This window comes from Grus americana, chromosome 2 (assembly GCF_028858705.1).
Source record: "Grus americana isolate bGruAme1 chromosome 2, bGruAme1.mat, whole genome shotgun sequence".
Lineage (NCBI taxonomy): Eukaryota > Metazoa > Chordata > Aves > Gruiformes > Gruidae > Grus > Grus americana.
The window spans coordinates 163520310-163534778 of NC_072853.1; the positions used below are offsets into that span (position 1 = coordinate 163520310).

Consider the following 14469-nt stretch of genomic DNA (forward strand, 5'->3'; position numbering starts at 1 on the left):
TATTAAGCCAACAACAGAGAAGCCAAGAAGTTTTTTTAAAAAGCAAGAAAACAGTTGGGGGTTTTTTTTAGCTTTCAATTCCTTTTCACTAGGGTGCCAGGAAAATCAAGTCTTCCTAAAGACAGGCCTAAGATTTAGCAACAGTCCTCTGTGTTATCATCCAGAATTTGATTCCCTTTCTTGTCTCGACTGTAACTTAAACAGGGATCCTGGAAAATATTATGACATCAAATTAAGCATTACTGATAAGAAGTTTTCAAACTCTCTCTCAAAAAAGCCAAACCCCACAAAAAAACAAACAACCTGCTTCTCCAGTGTCTGAGAGAATAAATCCAGAAAGGGGAAAGTTTCCCTGGCTGTAATTTGTAATTGCCTAAAGTATTCCCAGTTATTTTGTCTACTAGAACAAGTGGGCAAAGTAATCCAAGCTCTGAGGACTGACACTATACAAATCAAGCTGCACCTACACTGATGTTCTCCCTTTTTAAGGCCACACCACTGACATTATAAGAGTAGCTCTGCCCAAAATAGAGGTGATTTAAAGTTCCTCACAAAGGCAGCCAACATGTAAATAAGTTGAAGTATTAATAGATTGGCTGGTTGCCAGCAAGCCATCAGCACCAAGCAGGCTTCCAAGCTGCAATTGAGAAAAAAGAAGCCAGCCTTGCAAGAGGAGTTGCAATTCTCACAATAAAGCTAGTGGAAATGGTTGCGCTCAGCAGAGTTAGTTGCACATTTCCCTAGTTCAAAAGCTTATCCTAGGCTTACAGAGCAAGATAAAGAAACTTTTGTTAACATGACCTGAGAAGCATCTGTTCAGATCCATCATTTGAGAAGACAGTGAGATTTATTTCCTGGAAGTTTTGGACAGTTTCAACTACTACACGGGCACTGAAGTTTCTCTTGTCAATGTCTGAAGTCATACGCTCCAGTTTTCAAATACTCAAGTGAGTCACTGAGCAAACACATACAAAATAACTCCACGGAATACTGTCAAATATGCAAAATTGAAGGGGGGAGGAAGTTAGCACATTTAGGTATTACTACTGATGTACATAACATGAGAAGCTATTTCTGAGCTGAATGGGTTGAAGTTAAATATTGTTATTCAAATATCTCAATTCACAAGTGGGAAGCTTAGGAGTAAAGCAAGGGAAAGGGTTTTGCAATGAGACAACTTTTTACATTGCCCTTTAGGGTAAAGAAATTGGACCACTCACCTCCACTAAGTAACTTCATCACCAGCCAAAGCTCATCTTTCACCACGAACGATGTGTAGTAAGATACAATGTTGGGGTGATGGCACTGACTCATGGCTTGAATTTCTTTCTGTAGGGAAAAATAAAGCATTAGCAGTTGGACCCAGTGATTATTATTCCTTGGGCACAGAAGTTATCTTCCTCAAGACACAATCTTCAAAGAGGCTGCGAAGAAAAAGGATACCTAGAAGCTAAACACAGAAAATCCAGGAATACTCTTAACACTCAGCCTGCATCATACATGGGCCCACAGGTATTTTAGAGCGCTCTTCCTGTTTGTCTAGACGAAAGAAAAGAGTTGACCAAAACCCCCTTGGCAAAGACAACAAAATGGTCATAACTGAAGCACCTGCATGCAGCTACAATATAATATTCCCAAAAATTCACACCAGTTTGTTACCCAAGAAGTTCACGCTGACTACTCCTTTCAGTGAGACATTACACAACAGATGCTTAATCAGTTGAAGACTATAGTTTGGATGAGAAAGGGAAATATTTGCCTTGGGGAAAAAAAAGGCCTCTTATTCCTAATGTTTCTTCCCAGCAGGAAAGCAGATGGCTTAGCTCAATCAGGTTGAAGGCACAAAGGACAGCTATATCTTTTGTCATACTGGAAGAAAAGGGAACCTAGTTTGAGATTAGAAAGTGGTTAGCTGCTACAGATGGAGTATGAAATATGCTCAGATACTAAATTGTTTGAGTTTTGACCATGCTTATTCTTAGATTTGGTTATTGGTTAAGGGTTGAGGTTTTCCACGTTACATGAGGAACACCACCACAGAAAACATTGGCTGATTTTTCATTATGCAAGCACAAATCACCAGTTTGGACAGAAAGCCTTGCAGTTTCTTGATTGTCCATAGACAAAAGCCATCCATTAAGCCCAGCCTGGCACCCCACACTACATCCAGCCGGGCCTCTGTGCTTCAGCCAAGCCACCCAGCCTGTCGAGTCGTACCCTCCAGCATCACCCACGCCAGACACTCATCCCCTCATACACCGAGCTTCTGCTCTCAGCTAAAATATTCCTTCACTGAACACATGGATGCCCCGTATTTTCCAAAGGTTTAATCACTGCTTACTGTCAGCCCCTCCCCATGACACCGACCCAGCTGAGCACCATAGTCCCAAACACACAAGGAAAAAGGAGAGCAAGGGCTCTTCACGCTTGGCTCCTTTCCTTCCTCTAAGCACAGGACCTCCCTGGTAACAAAGCACAAGAGAAAGCTCTGAGAAGGATTCACCCACATCTATGACACTCCAAGGATGCAGCATATTTTTCTCTTGCTCATTTACAAAGCTCTGCTTGTGACTGAGCACAGCGTAAAAGCATGCTGCTTCCCCCCTTGGCAAGGGTTTAGCTGGCAATCACAGCTACAAAGAAACAGGCTAATGTTGATTTATCCACTTTAATACTGCTTTTCAGGGAGTAGGTGCATTTGAGGAATCAAGCACAATTGGTTCCTCTTTCTGCTTCCCCAGAAGAGGCACCAACTTTCCAGGAAACTCCAATAAGCAGATTAAAGAAGAATCCGTCTAAACAGGAAAGGATATTTGAAGAGTGGGGAGCAGGCTATTCATCTCGGTATAGCCTACCCGTTGACTAAAAACCACTCCATGAAAATAAATACAGCCTGAAACAATATCCTCTGCTTACTCTGACAGCTCCAGCTCCCTTCCTTGCAAACACTCGCTTGTGTCAAGCTATTTTTCAAAAAGGAAATAAATCAGCACCTTTGGAATTTTCTAATGCCTTCGAGTTAGGTTTCTTTGCCATGCAGAAAAATGTCTTGACAGACAAAGCTGGCAACAAAAGTGTTCTTTTTACTTCCCTGCTTCAAATTTCTACCAGGGGATGGATGAGAACTGGGGCCCTGGATAACACAGGTCAGACTCAGTGACTGGTTTGTGCCCTGTCATACTCCTTGCACAAAACCCAGCAGGTTGGGAAGCTCTGGGTTGCCGTCTGTGAACATAAGTGCAACACTTGATTCACGCAACCTTTCCAAAACTCAACTCATTGAGCTCAGTTTTAAACTCATTTACTTACCCTGGGATCTTTTTAGACTTGCTCAGAGCACTGGACTGAGCTCCTAATTAAGGGATCCATAAACCTGACACTGTCTTGGCCCTTGAGCCTGAAATTAGCATTCAACCTAAGGCTTTAAATTCATTTTACAATTTTTTTTTTATTATTAAACATGCAAGCAAATCCAAGTACCTAAATTCTCTTTGACAAAAACCCACACATGCAGAAGCGGCACCAGAGGAAACGCAGGTAGAAAGCGGCAAGCAGGATGCTGACTAGCTAATCATCACATCAGTCAGACCTGCCCCAAACCCACCAGTCTCAGAAATGATCTAGAGGAGCTGTTTTTATCTTTTCTTAGCTAGACCACTCAAAATATTTTGAGCCAGCTCCCTGGGAGATCAAGAGAGTAGTACAAGAAATACACACAAACACTGCATGTTTTATATATATTAGTGTATACCACTGGAATTCAGGGACAGTGAAACAAAGTCTGGACCAAGTTTACTTAAGAGCCTAGACCTGGATCAGATACTTGCCAGTTGAGCAGCTCTGTACTACAGCACTTTGCAGGCATTCCGTCATGCTTAGTTACTATTTTATTCTTTTCCAAGAACTTCCTCTCTCATGCACTACCATATTCTGCTCCACAGGCTGGGAAACATAGTTTAAAAAAAAATAAAATGGCCAAAGCCTGTCATAAGCTTTGGTGCACAGAGAGGAAGAGGCATAATAATTGCAAGTCTGATCTATGCAATTAAACACCTCCATCAGCTAATGGATGTGTAACAGAGGGCATACAATTGTTTTAATTGATCATGGCAAATCGCAGTGGGCTTTACAGTTAAAACGCTTCTTTGCGTAATCGAAACCAAGCCAATTCTGTTGTATGTACAACAGTCGGTGCTACAGCAGAACAAGCGCAAGGGCTGAAAAGCTGTAATTAAGGCAGGAATCCCAGTAAAAGGTCACCAGGGAGCTCTGCTCAAGAGCATACTTACAGAAAGAGGGAGCAGGAGGAGATAAAATGCACCAACAGCCCTTATGTGTGTAGTAAGCGCAGCTTTAATACAATTTCCAAAGTTCTTTGGAGAGTTTGCTGCTCTTCAAACACAACACAGTCATAGCAGGCAAAGATTTCTTCTCCCTATCTCCTCCCTAACAAGACTGCTATCCCCAACTTACACCAAGAAGAAATAAAAGATTACAACTGTGCTCCCCTCACATTCACTAGCATCAAAACTGTATTGAAAGACTCCTAATAAAAATCTCAGCAATTTCTACCCCTCTGTAATAATGTCGGTGCTAAACATCAAAATTTATTTGGGCTGCTATATACAAGTTTTAAGCTGGAAGTGTTGATTCATTTCTATTCTGTCAACAGTCGTGGGTGACAGACTGCTCAAACCATCCGCAGATCCAGTGGATGGCAGACAGCTCTACCATCCGACTGCTTATGCGCAGACACCCCTCACGCTAGATGGCTTCAGTTACGAGACACAGCCTTACTGCCAGCCCCCCATTTCAGGATCCATAAATTACACTGCCTTCTGCTCAGCTATGGAGAATGAATTACCAATAAAAACATGTCTAGACACAGGCGATGGTTTGGAGATGGTTACATGCTCACCCTGGGCTAGATATTAAAAATATCTGTACTGTCAAATACGAAAAGCAAATTGACTGGGATTAGCTATAAAGGCCTCCATATCTTCCATTAAGGGTTCTGACAAATGTTTTCGGTACTTCTGCGGGCAATAAAAGAAGCATTTCAAGGCTTCTGAAACACTAATAAAACTGCTGTGAAGTATAATTTAGAATCACAAGAAACCTCTTAGTCTCCTGTAAGTCAGGCATACTTCTGGAGATCTGCTATTTTAGAAGTGCATTTATTTGCCCACTGACATACAACTGAAGTTTGAGTTAATAGGAGCAGAGATACAAAGCAGGTAAGGCAGTATTTAAGCTACTAGCTGACATTTCTTACCAGTATTTTCTGTTCACATCATCACCTTCTACCGTCTGTGTTTATCTGCCCCTGAGGCATGTTTCAAAGACACTTGCTCTCAAATACAAGGATGAAAATCATGCTTTATTTAGTTTTACTTCCTACATGTTGACATGAACTCAAGAGATACAACACAGCAGCAGTCTGCTTTTATGTGGCTACCTGCAACTTCAGAGGAATCCAGAAAGCTGTCAGCTTGGCTACCCCTATTTGAAGGCAACCACGACCATAAGAGAATTTGGGAGGGAAAGCACGCCCAGGTTGAAAAATCAAAGCAGGTCAGATGTGATCTCCCCTTTGAATGCACCAATGCTCCAACTATGGCTGGCAAAGAACTTCTCTCTCAGCTGAAATCTCGAGTCACAAGGCATTAAAGCTCCTCTTCATCCTTTTAAAGCAGGATTTAGAGCTCTGGTCTGACAGGCAGCCATAACTGTTCAAATTCTGCTCCAAGTGAAAGCTTAATGGTTTAACTAAAAAACTGTAAAAATGAGACTATTAATTCATTCCCCTTTTTAAACATCAGCATTAAAAAAAACATGTTCTTTCCCTACCACAATCAACTTGAGAGGCATTTTTTAGAAGGAGATTGAGAAAGAGCACAGAGCTCAGAATCAAAGGTTATGGATCCAACTTCCATGTCCAGATTGTCCAGTTCAGTTCCTTACCTCAAGATAGCTACAGGATGGCTACAGGAGATAGACTGGCACAATTAAAAGGGGGTTAAAATAGCCCATCCAGAGCAACAGCAGAAAAGAAATAATTCTGAAAGGGGTAAAAAAGTTTTCATACATAAATTAATCTTAGGTGATGGGAATAAACCATCCCTATGGCAAGTCATTCAGTGGTTGTCCATTTTAATGGCTGTTTCTCAGTATGATTCAGTGGTGGTTCTCTCTTTCAAGGTCTGCAGTATTAGTGACAACATACTGAAGGAGGCAGATGGTTAAACTGTTATGGTGTAGCAATTCATACGCTCCCATTTGTTATTGGTTTCAGCCACAAAGCAAATAGGCAAGTGACTGACTCATCTCACAGGTACAAGGGAAGCCAGCTTTACCCACTTTGCCAACTAACACACCACTGACCCTTACAGTTGTTCAGATCAATACCCAGTGTTTACAGTTTGACAATGCCTTAAATTTGTGATTAATACACACAGTCGTTTGCAAACTCTAAAATAATTTACACACACCTTCTCATGCTCATCCAGTCCAAGTGAAGGACCACTTTCAACCAGTGCAGTAATTAAGATTTCTGTTGTTGGTGCTTTGAGAAAAAAAATACAACCAGCCTGTACACAGCTTAGGTTTAAGTCTCCTGTAAAGCTGCAATCCCATCATACAAGAAAACACGTAACACAGCATATCAAATAACCGTGCAGAAGCCATGTATTATACATTGGACTCTCTGGCATTGACACATGGGGACTTTTTCCCTGCAGCAAGTGTAAAGGTCCTCAGGACTGGAAATGGAATTATAATGGCAATTCCCATAAGATGACAGACACAGATGAAACGTCTGTACTACTTCTACAGCAGTCTGCTGCTTTGTTCCCCAACAACCTTATCGTCTGGTTAATCCACTTGTAGGAACTACTCTGTCAGATCAAAGCCAGTTCAATATCCTGTCCAAGTCTTCAAAAGAAGGTGTAAAACCCTATAACAAGCAGTTACACAATTATCTGCCCAGAGGGAAGACTTCTGACTAAGCCTGGGCAGTTAACAGTTGGCTTATGCTTTAAACCAGGGGAGTTCCTAATCCTTTTTTTAAATCCTATTTAATTTAACCTTCTCAACTATAGGTTGATTTATTTAATCTCATGCAATGTTTGATCTCCGTATTATTGGCAGCAAGCTCCACAGGTCAATTCCATGAAATTCAAAAGGACTTTCCTTTTAACTGCAGTTAAAGTTGTTCCCTCAGCTTCTGTAACTGGCCTCTGACCATAGCAGTGGAAGAGTAGTACCTTCACTTAACTCCTCTTATGTGTAGACTTGTCAGGCCCAGTCTCTGGACTGGAAAGAGTTTGCAGTCTCCTCCTAGGAGCAGCAATAACATAATGCCCATGCTCCTTCCTGAATCCATCTCCCGTTAAATCACCCTTAGGGACTAAACAGGCAGCAGTTCCTCCCAGCTGAGAAAGCCCATGTGAAATACCCCAGAGCTTATGTTCCCCTCTCTGCCATTCAACATTCCTACTAACTGCTAAGCTGACAACCCACATCATCTGCTACTCAAAGCATGGAAGAAAAAAACCCATCTGGATGAAAGAAAGCTAACTCAGCTTTAATCGCATGAAAATGAAGTGGAGTTTGCTGGACAGAGGGGAGATTTAAGGCCTTTTAAATCAATAATTCTTTAAAAAAAAAGGAAACACTTATGTAAGAACAAAGTTTGAGGCATGGTTATTTTGAGGCAGACATCATACCACTGTATTTCAGGGACTGGCAACAGCAGAAATGCAACCAGCACCCCACAAAGCCAAGGAGAGGTCAGAGCAAAACATCACAGTCAGCCGTGTCCAGCTGTGAAATACACCACGTGAGCGGACTGTTTTCAAACACACAGAAATGCTGCATAAGTTTAATTATTGTGGGTTGCAAGACAAGGAAGAATTGGAACTTAAATAACAAATAAATAAACAAGTCCAAGACCAATTGTAGACAGTGTTGTATTTGACCACCTCTGCTTACAGTCCACTTCCAGTCACACCAGTGAGCAAAAATCATAAGTTATATTGTACTTCCTTTCCAGCTGAAGCCCACAGGCCTCCTAGGAAAGATCAGGGAGCATTCAAAAGCGTACAGGAAAAAAGATAAAAATCAAGCACTGAAATTAAATTCCTGGCTAAAATCACCTAATTCAGTACCTGGGCTAGAAAGAGCCACGTCTCTGCACTGCATTGCTCCTGCCTGTCTATGTTCTTTATGACAATTACCACTTCTGCTGAAGACCTGAATGCCCTCAACTTGGTTTGCTCACAATGCAACAAAAATCTGTCCTTCCTACATTTCCATACCCCGTAGCAGCAATAAATTAATCCATTGCATTAACCTAGAATGTCATGTAGCATTTGCAAAGCATGCAGGTTGTCCCTGACCGCCCACACAGTTCAAGTCTATGTCGAGATACAAGGATCAATACCTTTAACAAGCCAAGTCATACGACTTAATCACCCTAAGCATGGCATCTCCACAAGCTAGGAGGTGCTCACAGATGCCCTGGCCTCTGGGCACCTACTGCTATAGAAGCTTAAAGGAAGCTCAAGGCCACTCATCCATTCAGCTAGTAATACAGCACTTACTGTGAATTTCCTAACCCCACTCCAAAGTAACCTTCCTCTCCTCCATCCCAAGAAATAGAAGCACCAGCCACTAAGCAGCATGGACATTGAAAGAGTCACAGAAGAAACGAGTCATCCTCATTGATGGCAGAACTGGTTGCCACTCTCCCTACCCTCTCCTAAGCAACTGTGACACTGTTTTACCCTCTTTGCTAGGCAGATTCTGGGAATAAACAGCTTGCTTCAATAGAGAAGTCTATGGGCCTTCTATTAAAAAAAAAAAAAAAAAGAATTTAAGTACAATTTTCCCCTTTACTATCCCATTGCCTGATGACTGGGCAGTGCTGTAACACAAGAGCATTGTCCTGACCCCAGGCGGTACATCGAAGTTTACCGTAAGCTGACTATTGTGCTCAGTTACCTTCAGCGCAATAGAAAGATAATGGATCTAATCAAAGCCCAAGTTCATGCTTTGAACTGCATTGGGAAAGAGGAGAAAGCAAGAAGGGGGCATTACATACCCCACTATGAACTCATCATACTTCTCTTTGCACTTGCTTCTTAACTCTGTAATCTGCAAGGACTTACATTTACGTTTTTTGGAAGAAAAAAACCCAACACAATCCTGCAATAACAAGTAGTTGCTCAAAAAAGGTAATTAAACTGATTGGGGAAACTGCCAAGAAGGGAGACTACAAGACTGAAAAGCTTGAGAATATTTATGTTGGGGAAGAAGCAAATATAGAGACAAGATAAAAAGTAGGGAATGCAAGAGCACAGAGCAGGGAAATCAGGAACTTCCATCCTTTTGGCTCTTACACTGGGAGATGACATGCATTAAACTGACAAATTCAGAACAAACCCAGGGAGAACACTTTTTCAAGCAACACGTCTACCTTGGTAACGACCACTGCCCCAGGAAGCTGCTACAGCTCAGAACCATCCTCTTCCTCCACCCACCTGTTCACGACTTGAAGTTCAAGAATATCTATAGTTGCATTTTTAAAGAGCTTTCAAAAAAAAAAAAATTAAGATATCAGCTTAAATCTGGATAAGTAAAGTTCAACTGCTACAGGTCCAGACAAGAACTCGTTTGGGGAGAGATTATCCCAAAATTGCCCAGAGGTTGATTCCTGCACTTTCCTCTGATATATCAGACACTAATCACGTTCCCCATGCTCCTTAAATCACGTACAAGTTTTCTAGAGGGGCTACAGACTTTGGGAGTACAACTAAAGACATGGTACAGAAGGTTATTTCAAAGATCAGGTTAATAATCTGCCTTCTGGGGTACACAGAAAAGGAGTAGAACCACTCACAGGCTACCACATCTGAGTACGAAAAGAAAGACCTTAAACCAGTCGAGGAGTTGACTGATTTTGGCTGAAGAACAGTTATCGCCAGGTTCCTTCTACATTTTTGCACAGTCTCCTGGCCTAATGTTTCACTATTAAAGCAGTTATTTTTATACGCCATGTCCAAATTTGTCAGTTGGAGCCATTTAATGCCTGTGTTGCTGTCTATAAAATGCTACAAGTCATGAAAAATCTGTTCAGTGACAGCAGGTATGGGAAGACCTCAATTTCCTGTCTTCATCCCAGACATTAATGAACAGTATTTGCCACATGAATGTTTGCCTTCACAACAGACCTATACACAAGTCTACAAAAGGACCTGCACAAGATCTGGTGACAAATTTGGAAACTTAGGAGAGCTGACAACAGCAATTCATTGCAGTCCTACCCGTAACAAGAAAAATCATTGTGAGGAATGGGTCAGCCAGAGATTTAAAATATGCAATTAGAAGTACTTATCTAAAATTACATGCCAAGTTTCCACAGCGTATCTTTCTGAACCTAACCCTTTTAGATGAAATTGGCAATTACTCAAACACTAACAGTCTCAATTACTACATCATGACAATACAGTGAGGAATACAACTGAGGCAGAGCAGTATGGACAAACCACATAAGAGACTTGAAAAGAGTACCAAGGAATGGTATCAGGACAAAAAGACCGACTGTGAAAAGGGAAGAGATCTCTAACTCCTGCACTAGCATGGGCCATAAAAGAATTTGAATGCAGGTCAAGAGTCCTACACACAACCCTTCACAGGCACTCTAAAATGTGACACCTTGGACAAAGCCTTTCCTCTTTAGGAGAGCAGATTTGCAGGTACCCATAATGATAAAAATAGGATTAGTCACTAGATGGAAGCTGGAACCATGGTTCAAGCGACTTGCTGAAGATCACACAAGTGTTGAGCTAGCCAGGACTCCTGAACTCTGTCTGTTCTACTTGCTAATTGCAATCACCAAAACAAGGGCCTGAGATAACACTACAGAAGCTGTCTAGATGCAAGTGGAAAGACGACAGGTAGGATAAAAAAAAAATCCTAGAGAGTTGCTTTAAAAGGAAAGGTGGTGCAAGGCCTCATCTCCCCACCTTTCCTCAACCCCTGCCAGCCATTATTTACTATGAAAAGTTCTACCCAAGACAGCTTTCTCACCTTTAGAGGAGACGCCTCAACATTCACAGGAATGCCTATTTCTGCCTGGCTTAAATCCAGGGACCTTCCACATGTGAGGTGAAGGTGACAGCTGCTGTACTACAGAAGCACCAGTTCACACACACAGGAAAGGAGAAGAAAAACCCATCAACATAAAAGCCAGATGAGAAAAAGAAATTTTAGTTACCACAGCTACCTGACAGAAGCCATTTTCCATTGAGAAAATCTTGAAAAGAGAGGCACGCAGCAGAAGAAAATTACAAAGCTACAGCTCCAAAGGACTCTACCTCCTGTCCTGAACTCAGAATTAGTGGGGCTTTCCATCTGGCAGCCTGCAATATGTCAGAGCAATCCCTTAGCTGACATCAGTATCAGAAAGAGATTAGGAACAAGAGCTAATTCGTTCCATTTTTTCTCTTTACAGGTGAAGAGGAAAAAAATGTAAAGAACTGCAGGAAAGGAAGAGAAAGCAAGACCATTCCCTTTAAAGTTTAAATATTCTGGGCACACGTAGCTCTGGATACCCCTCAAACTGTAGAGCTCTTGCGGGTACAGCTGAGCTTCACATTTGCACATTAACTCTGTTCAAAACAAAGGGATTACAGGAAGTGCTTAGCTCTAAACAAGTAGCCTGAAGTTCTCCAACAGTTGATCTTTTTAATATTTTAAGTATCGTGTCCCACAACCAGGACAACTGAGCTGCCTCTAGTGAAATCAGTCAGGTCCCCTCACATCACCTCAAGAAAGGTTGTTTAAGGCACTTAGTTAGCATAATCTGTTTGCTAAGTACAACTCCCCAGACAATTTTGATTGCATACCAGGAGTTCATCCATGCTCGTCTGACACTTCTCAAGATTGATCCGTTTAATGGCCACCTTCTCCTTCTTTGGAGCACAGAAGGCTGCCTGCACCACTGCAGTCGCTCCACTCCCTGTGGGTGAAAGAGATAGATAGTTAGCAACATCTTACAGGACTTCAGCAGAAAGGAAGGGAGGTCAGAAAACAAAATTACGAGTGCCAGTTAGTAAAGACAGCAGAGCCAGGGGAAAACCCAGTGAAGGCAACCCCACAGACACTCCCTGCCCCAGGTCTGTGCAACTCAGTAGGTCAGCTCAGCTGCAACATCGAAGTGCTGGACTAACCAAATGAAAACAAGTGGATCTTTATGATCCCTTGAAGGGATCATTACAGCTCTGCAGACAAAAAAAACCCTCCAGACTCCAGCTTGCTTATAACAGAGGAGTGATTCTTCTTGTGTGCTTTTAGAAGAAAGGCCACTGAGGTCACACAGACTTTTAACCTGACGTGCTCACCCCAAGTGTCGAAACAAGCCACACACTCTCTGCTACCAACACTAATGAGATTTTTCAAATATTTTTAATGTACTAATTGCTGTTCTCGTCTCCTCATTTTATGCAAAGACACGAGGTAGGCTTCATTCAAGCCTGTTCAGCTCCAGTTCTCACACAGTAACACACCGCCTTGGTGTCTGGGTTGAAAACCACGGCCAGAGAACATTTAAATTTCAGTAGGGAAAAAAATAACACATTTTAATGTACAGTTGTTCAAACTGCTAGATATAGGGATAAAAGTTCTGGATTTAAACTGCTCAGCAATATCACATCCTTTGATATCAAACGGAGTTTGCAACTGTGAGACTTAAAATCTAGTTGATGTTAAGCTCGTATTTGTTGGCCTCCAGAAAGAGTTGCAACATTCACGTCTCATCAATAGGACACCTTGTTGCTTTACTTTCTACCTTCATCTTGCCTCCCCACATTTACACGCTTCACCAGAAAAGAATAAATTCAAATTAAAAAGTGGGTAGGATAGGCAGAAAATAGCTCAAGAGCTTCTTATTGGCAATACCTAAAAAAAATAAACTCACAGCTATTTTGTTCGTTATCCCAGGCATAACTCTTGAAGCCATTTGTGCTGATGAGGGAGACGAGAACAGCTATTCTGCATTTTGGAATAACACACCTATTTTACCAGATTCTCCTATTCTTAATGCTACAAAAACTACTTCAAGATTGTGCAATACAGGTCAACCACATTTTTGCAAACTATTTTTTTTCTAGTACATTCAGATAAACTGAGGCAAACATCTTCAAACAAAGGCTACTGAAGCTCCCTACAACTACCATCAACAGTCTCCTCGCAGCAAGTTGCACCAAGTCACAGTCAAACTCGAATCAAGTGCCGGGGGGGAAGAGCTTGAAATCCAGCCCTGAAAGATCCAGGAATCATAGAATGGTTTGGGTTAGAAGGGACCTTAAAGATCATCTAGTTCCAACCCCCCTGCTGCGGGCAGGGACACCCTCCACTAGAAAAACTGCTCCATCTAAAGCCACACTGAAATAAATTACAAAGCCCTGAACTGTGGGACTCTGCTCCTCTAATTTTCAACCAGTAACTGCTACAGTGGAGCTACACTGGAGTTTCACTTCACTTTATATGGCATTGCAAGTGTGCCCTGGACAATAGCATCAGCTTGCCAGTTGATTCCCTGCACTTCAGAGTTTACATTTTAACGGCAGAAAGCAGCAATGTGCATAACACAAAACAGCAAGGTTGCTAAAGCTGTACTATTTCATGAAGCAAATGGGTTTTTAAGAAGTTCAAGACCGAGGCCATTTATTACTTGCACGCATATTATTTTTCAGAGACCATTCACAGCACAGGGCAAAGCAAAGCTACCAGGAGAAACTTAGGTGGAAGAAAAGGATAGCAATAGGGCCAAGAATATTTACAAGGGGCTTTGAAAATGAAGTTTGAGTGCCATAAGCAGGGTCTTGAGCAAAGGACGGATATAATGGAAGAGTCTAGGCAGACACATAACAAAGAGCACTCAGAAAAAGCTTTTTGTTTGGCTAGAGTGCCAGGAGCAGGGCTGAAATGCACAACATTAAGCATGGGACAAACATCTCAAAAGCAAACCTCCACATACAGGCCCTGTGGTGGCTTTTCCCGGCAGGTAGCAGGAGCAGACTCCAACACGAAAGCAGCAGCCCCAGCACAGACATATTCGCACTCACTGGGAACCCTGGGTTGCACTGATCTGCTCCTCTCTACCCAGTACCTGCTTCTCCGGGGGGGGGGGGGGGGGGGGGGGAAGTGAAAACACATGAAGTGACTCAAGATAAAGACAGCAGAGCATACAGAAGTGGTGACAAAAGGCAGGAGAAGTGAGTTTGCATTTCCTAGTGCTGCTGGTGTCCCTACAGCAATAGCCTTTGGAAATCAGAAGAAAAAACAAACATTTGTGCCTGTATCATTGCTTTGGAAAAAGTCAGATCCCAGAAGAAACGTGGCTGCTGACACATTCAAAGCACCAGTATTATGATTTCTTTCTTTGGATGTCTTGGTGCATAGTAA

General features: G+C 42.1%; 1 protein-coding gene across 2 annotated transcripts in view; it reads right to left on the reverse strand.

Moving 5' to 3' along the window:
• Positions 1 to 14469, reverse strand: part of OXSR1 (oxidative stress responsive kinase 1) — a 95885-nt gene that overhangs the window by 64315 nt on the left and 17101 nt on the right. Inside the window, exons 1-3 of one of the 2 annotated variants that reach the window (XM_054814785.1) lie at positions 14042 to 14132; positions 11910 to 12022; positions 1221 to 1329 (exon numbers count right to left, since the gene is read on the reverse strand). In XM_054814785.1, the coding sequence (XP_054670760.1) occupies positions 1221 to 1329; positions 11910 to 12022; positions 14042 to 14117 (298 nt within the window). In that variant the 5' untranslated portion in view covers positions 14118 to 14132. Of the gene's footprint in view, positions 1 to 1220; positions 1330 to 11909; positions 12023 to 14041; positions 14133 to 14469 lie in introns of those variants that run through there. The other variant, XM_054814786.1, reaches the window with a different exon arrangement.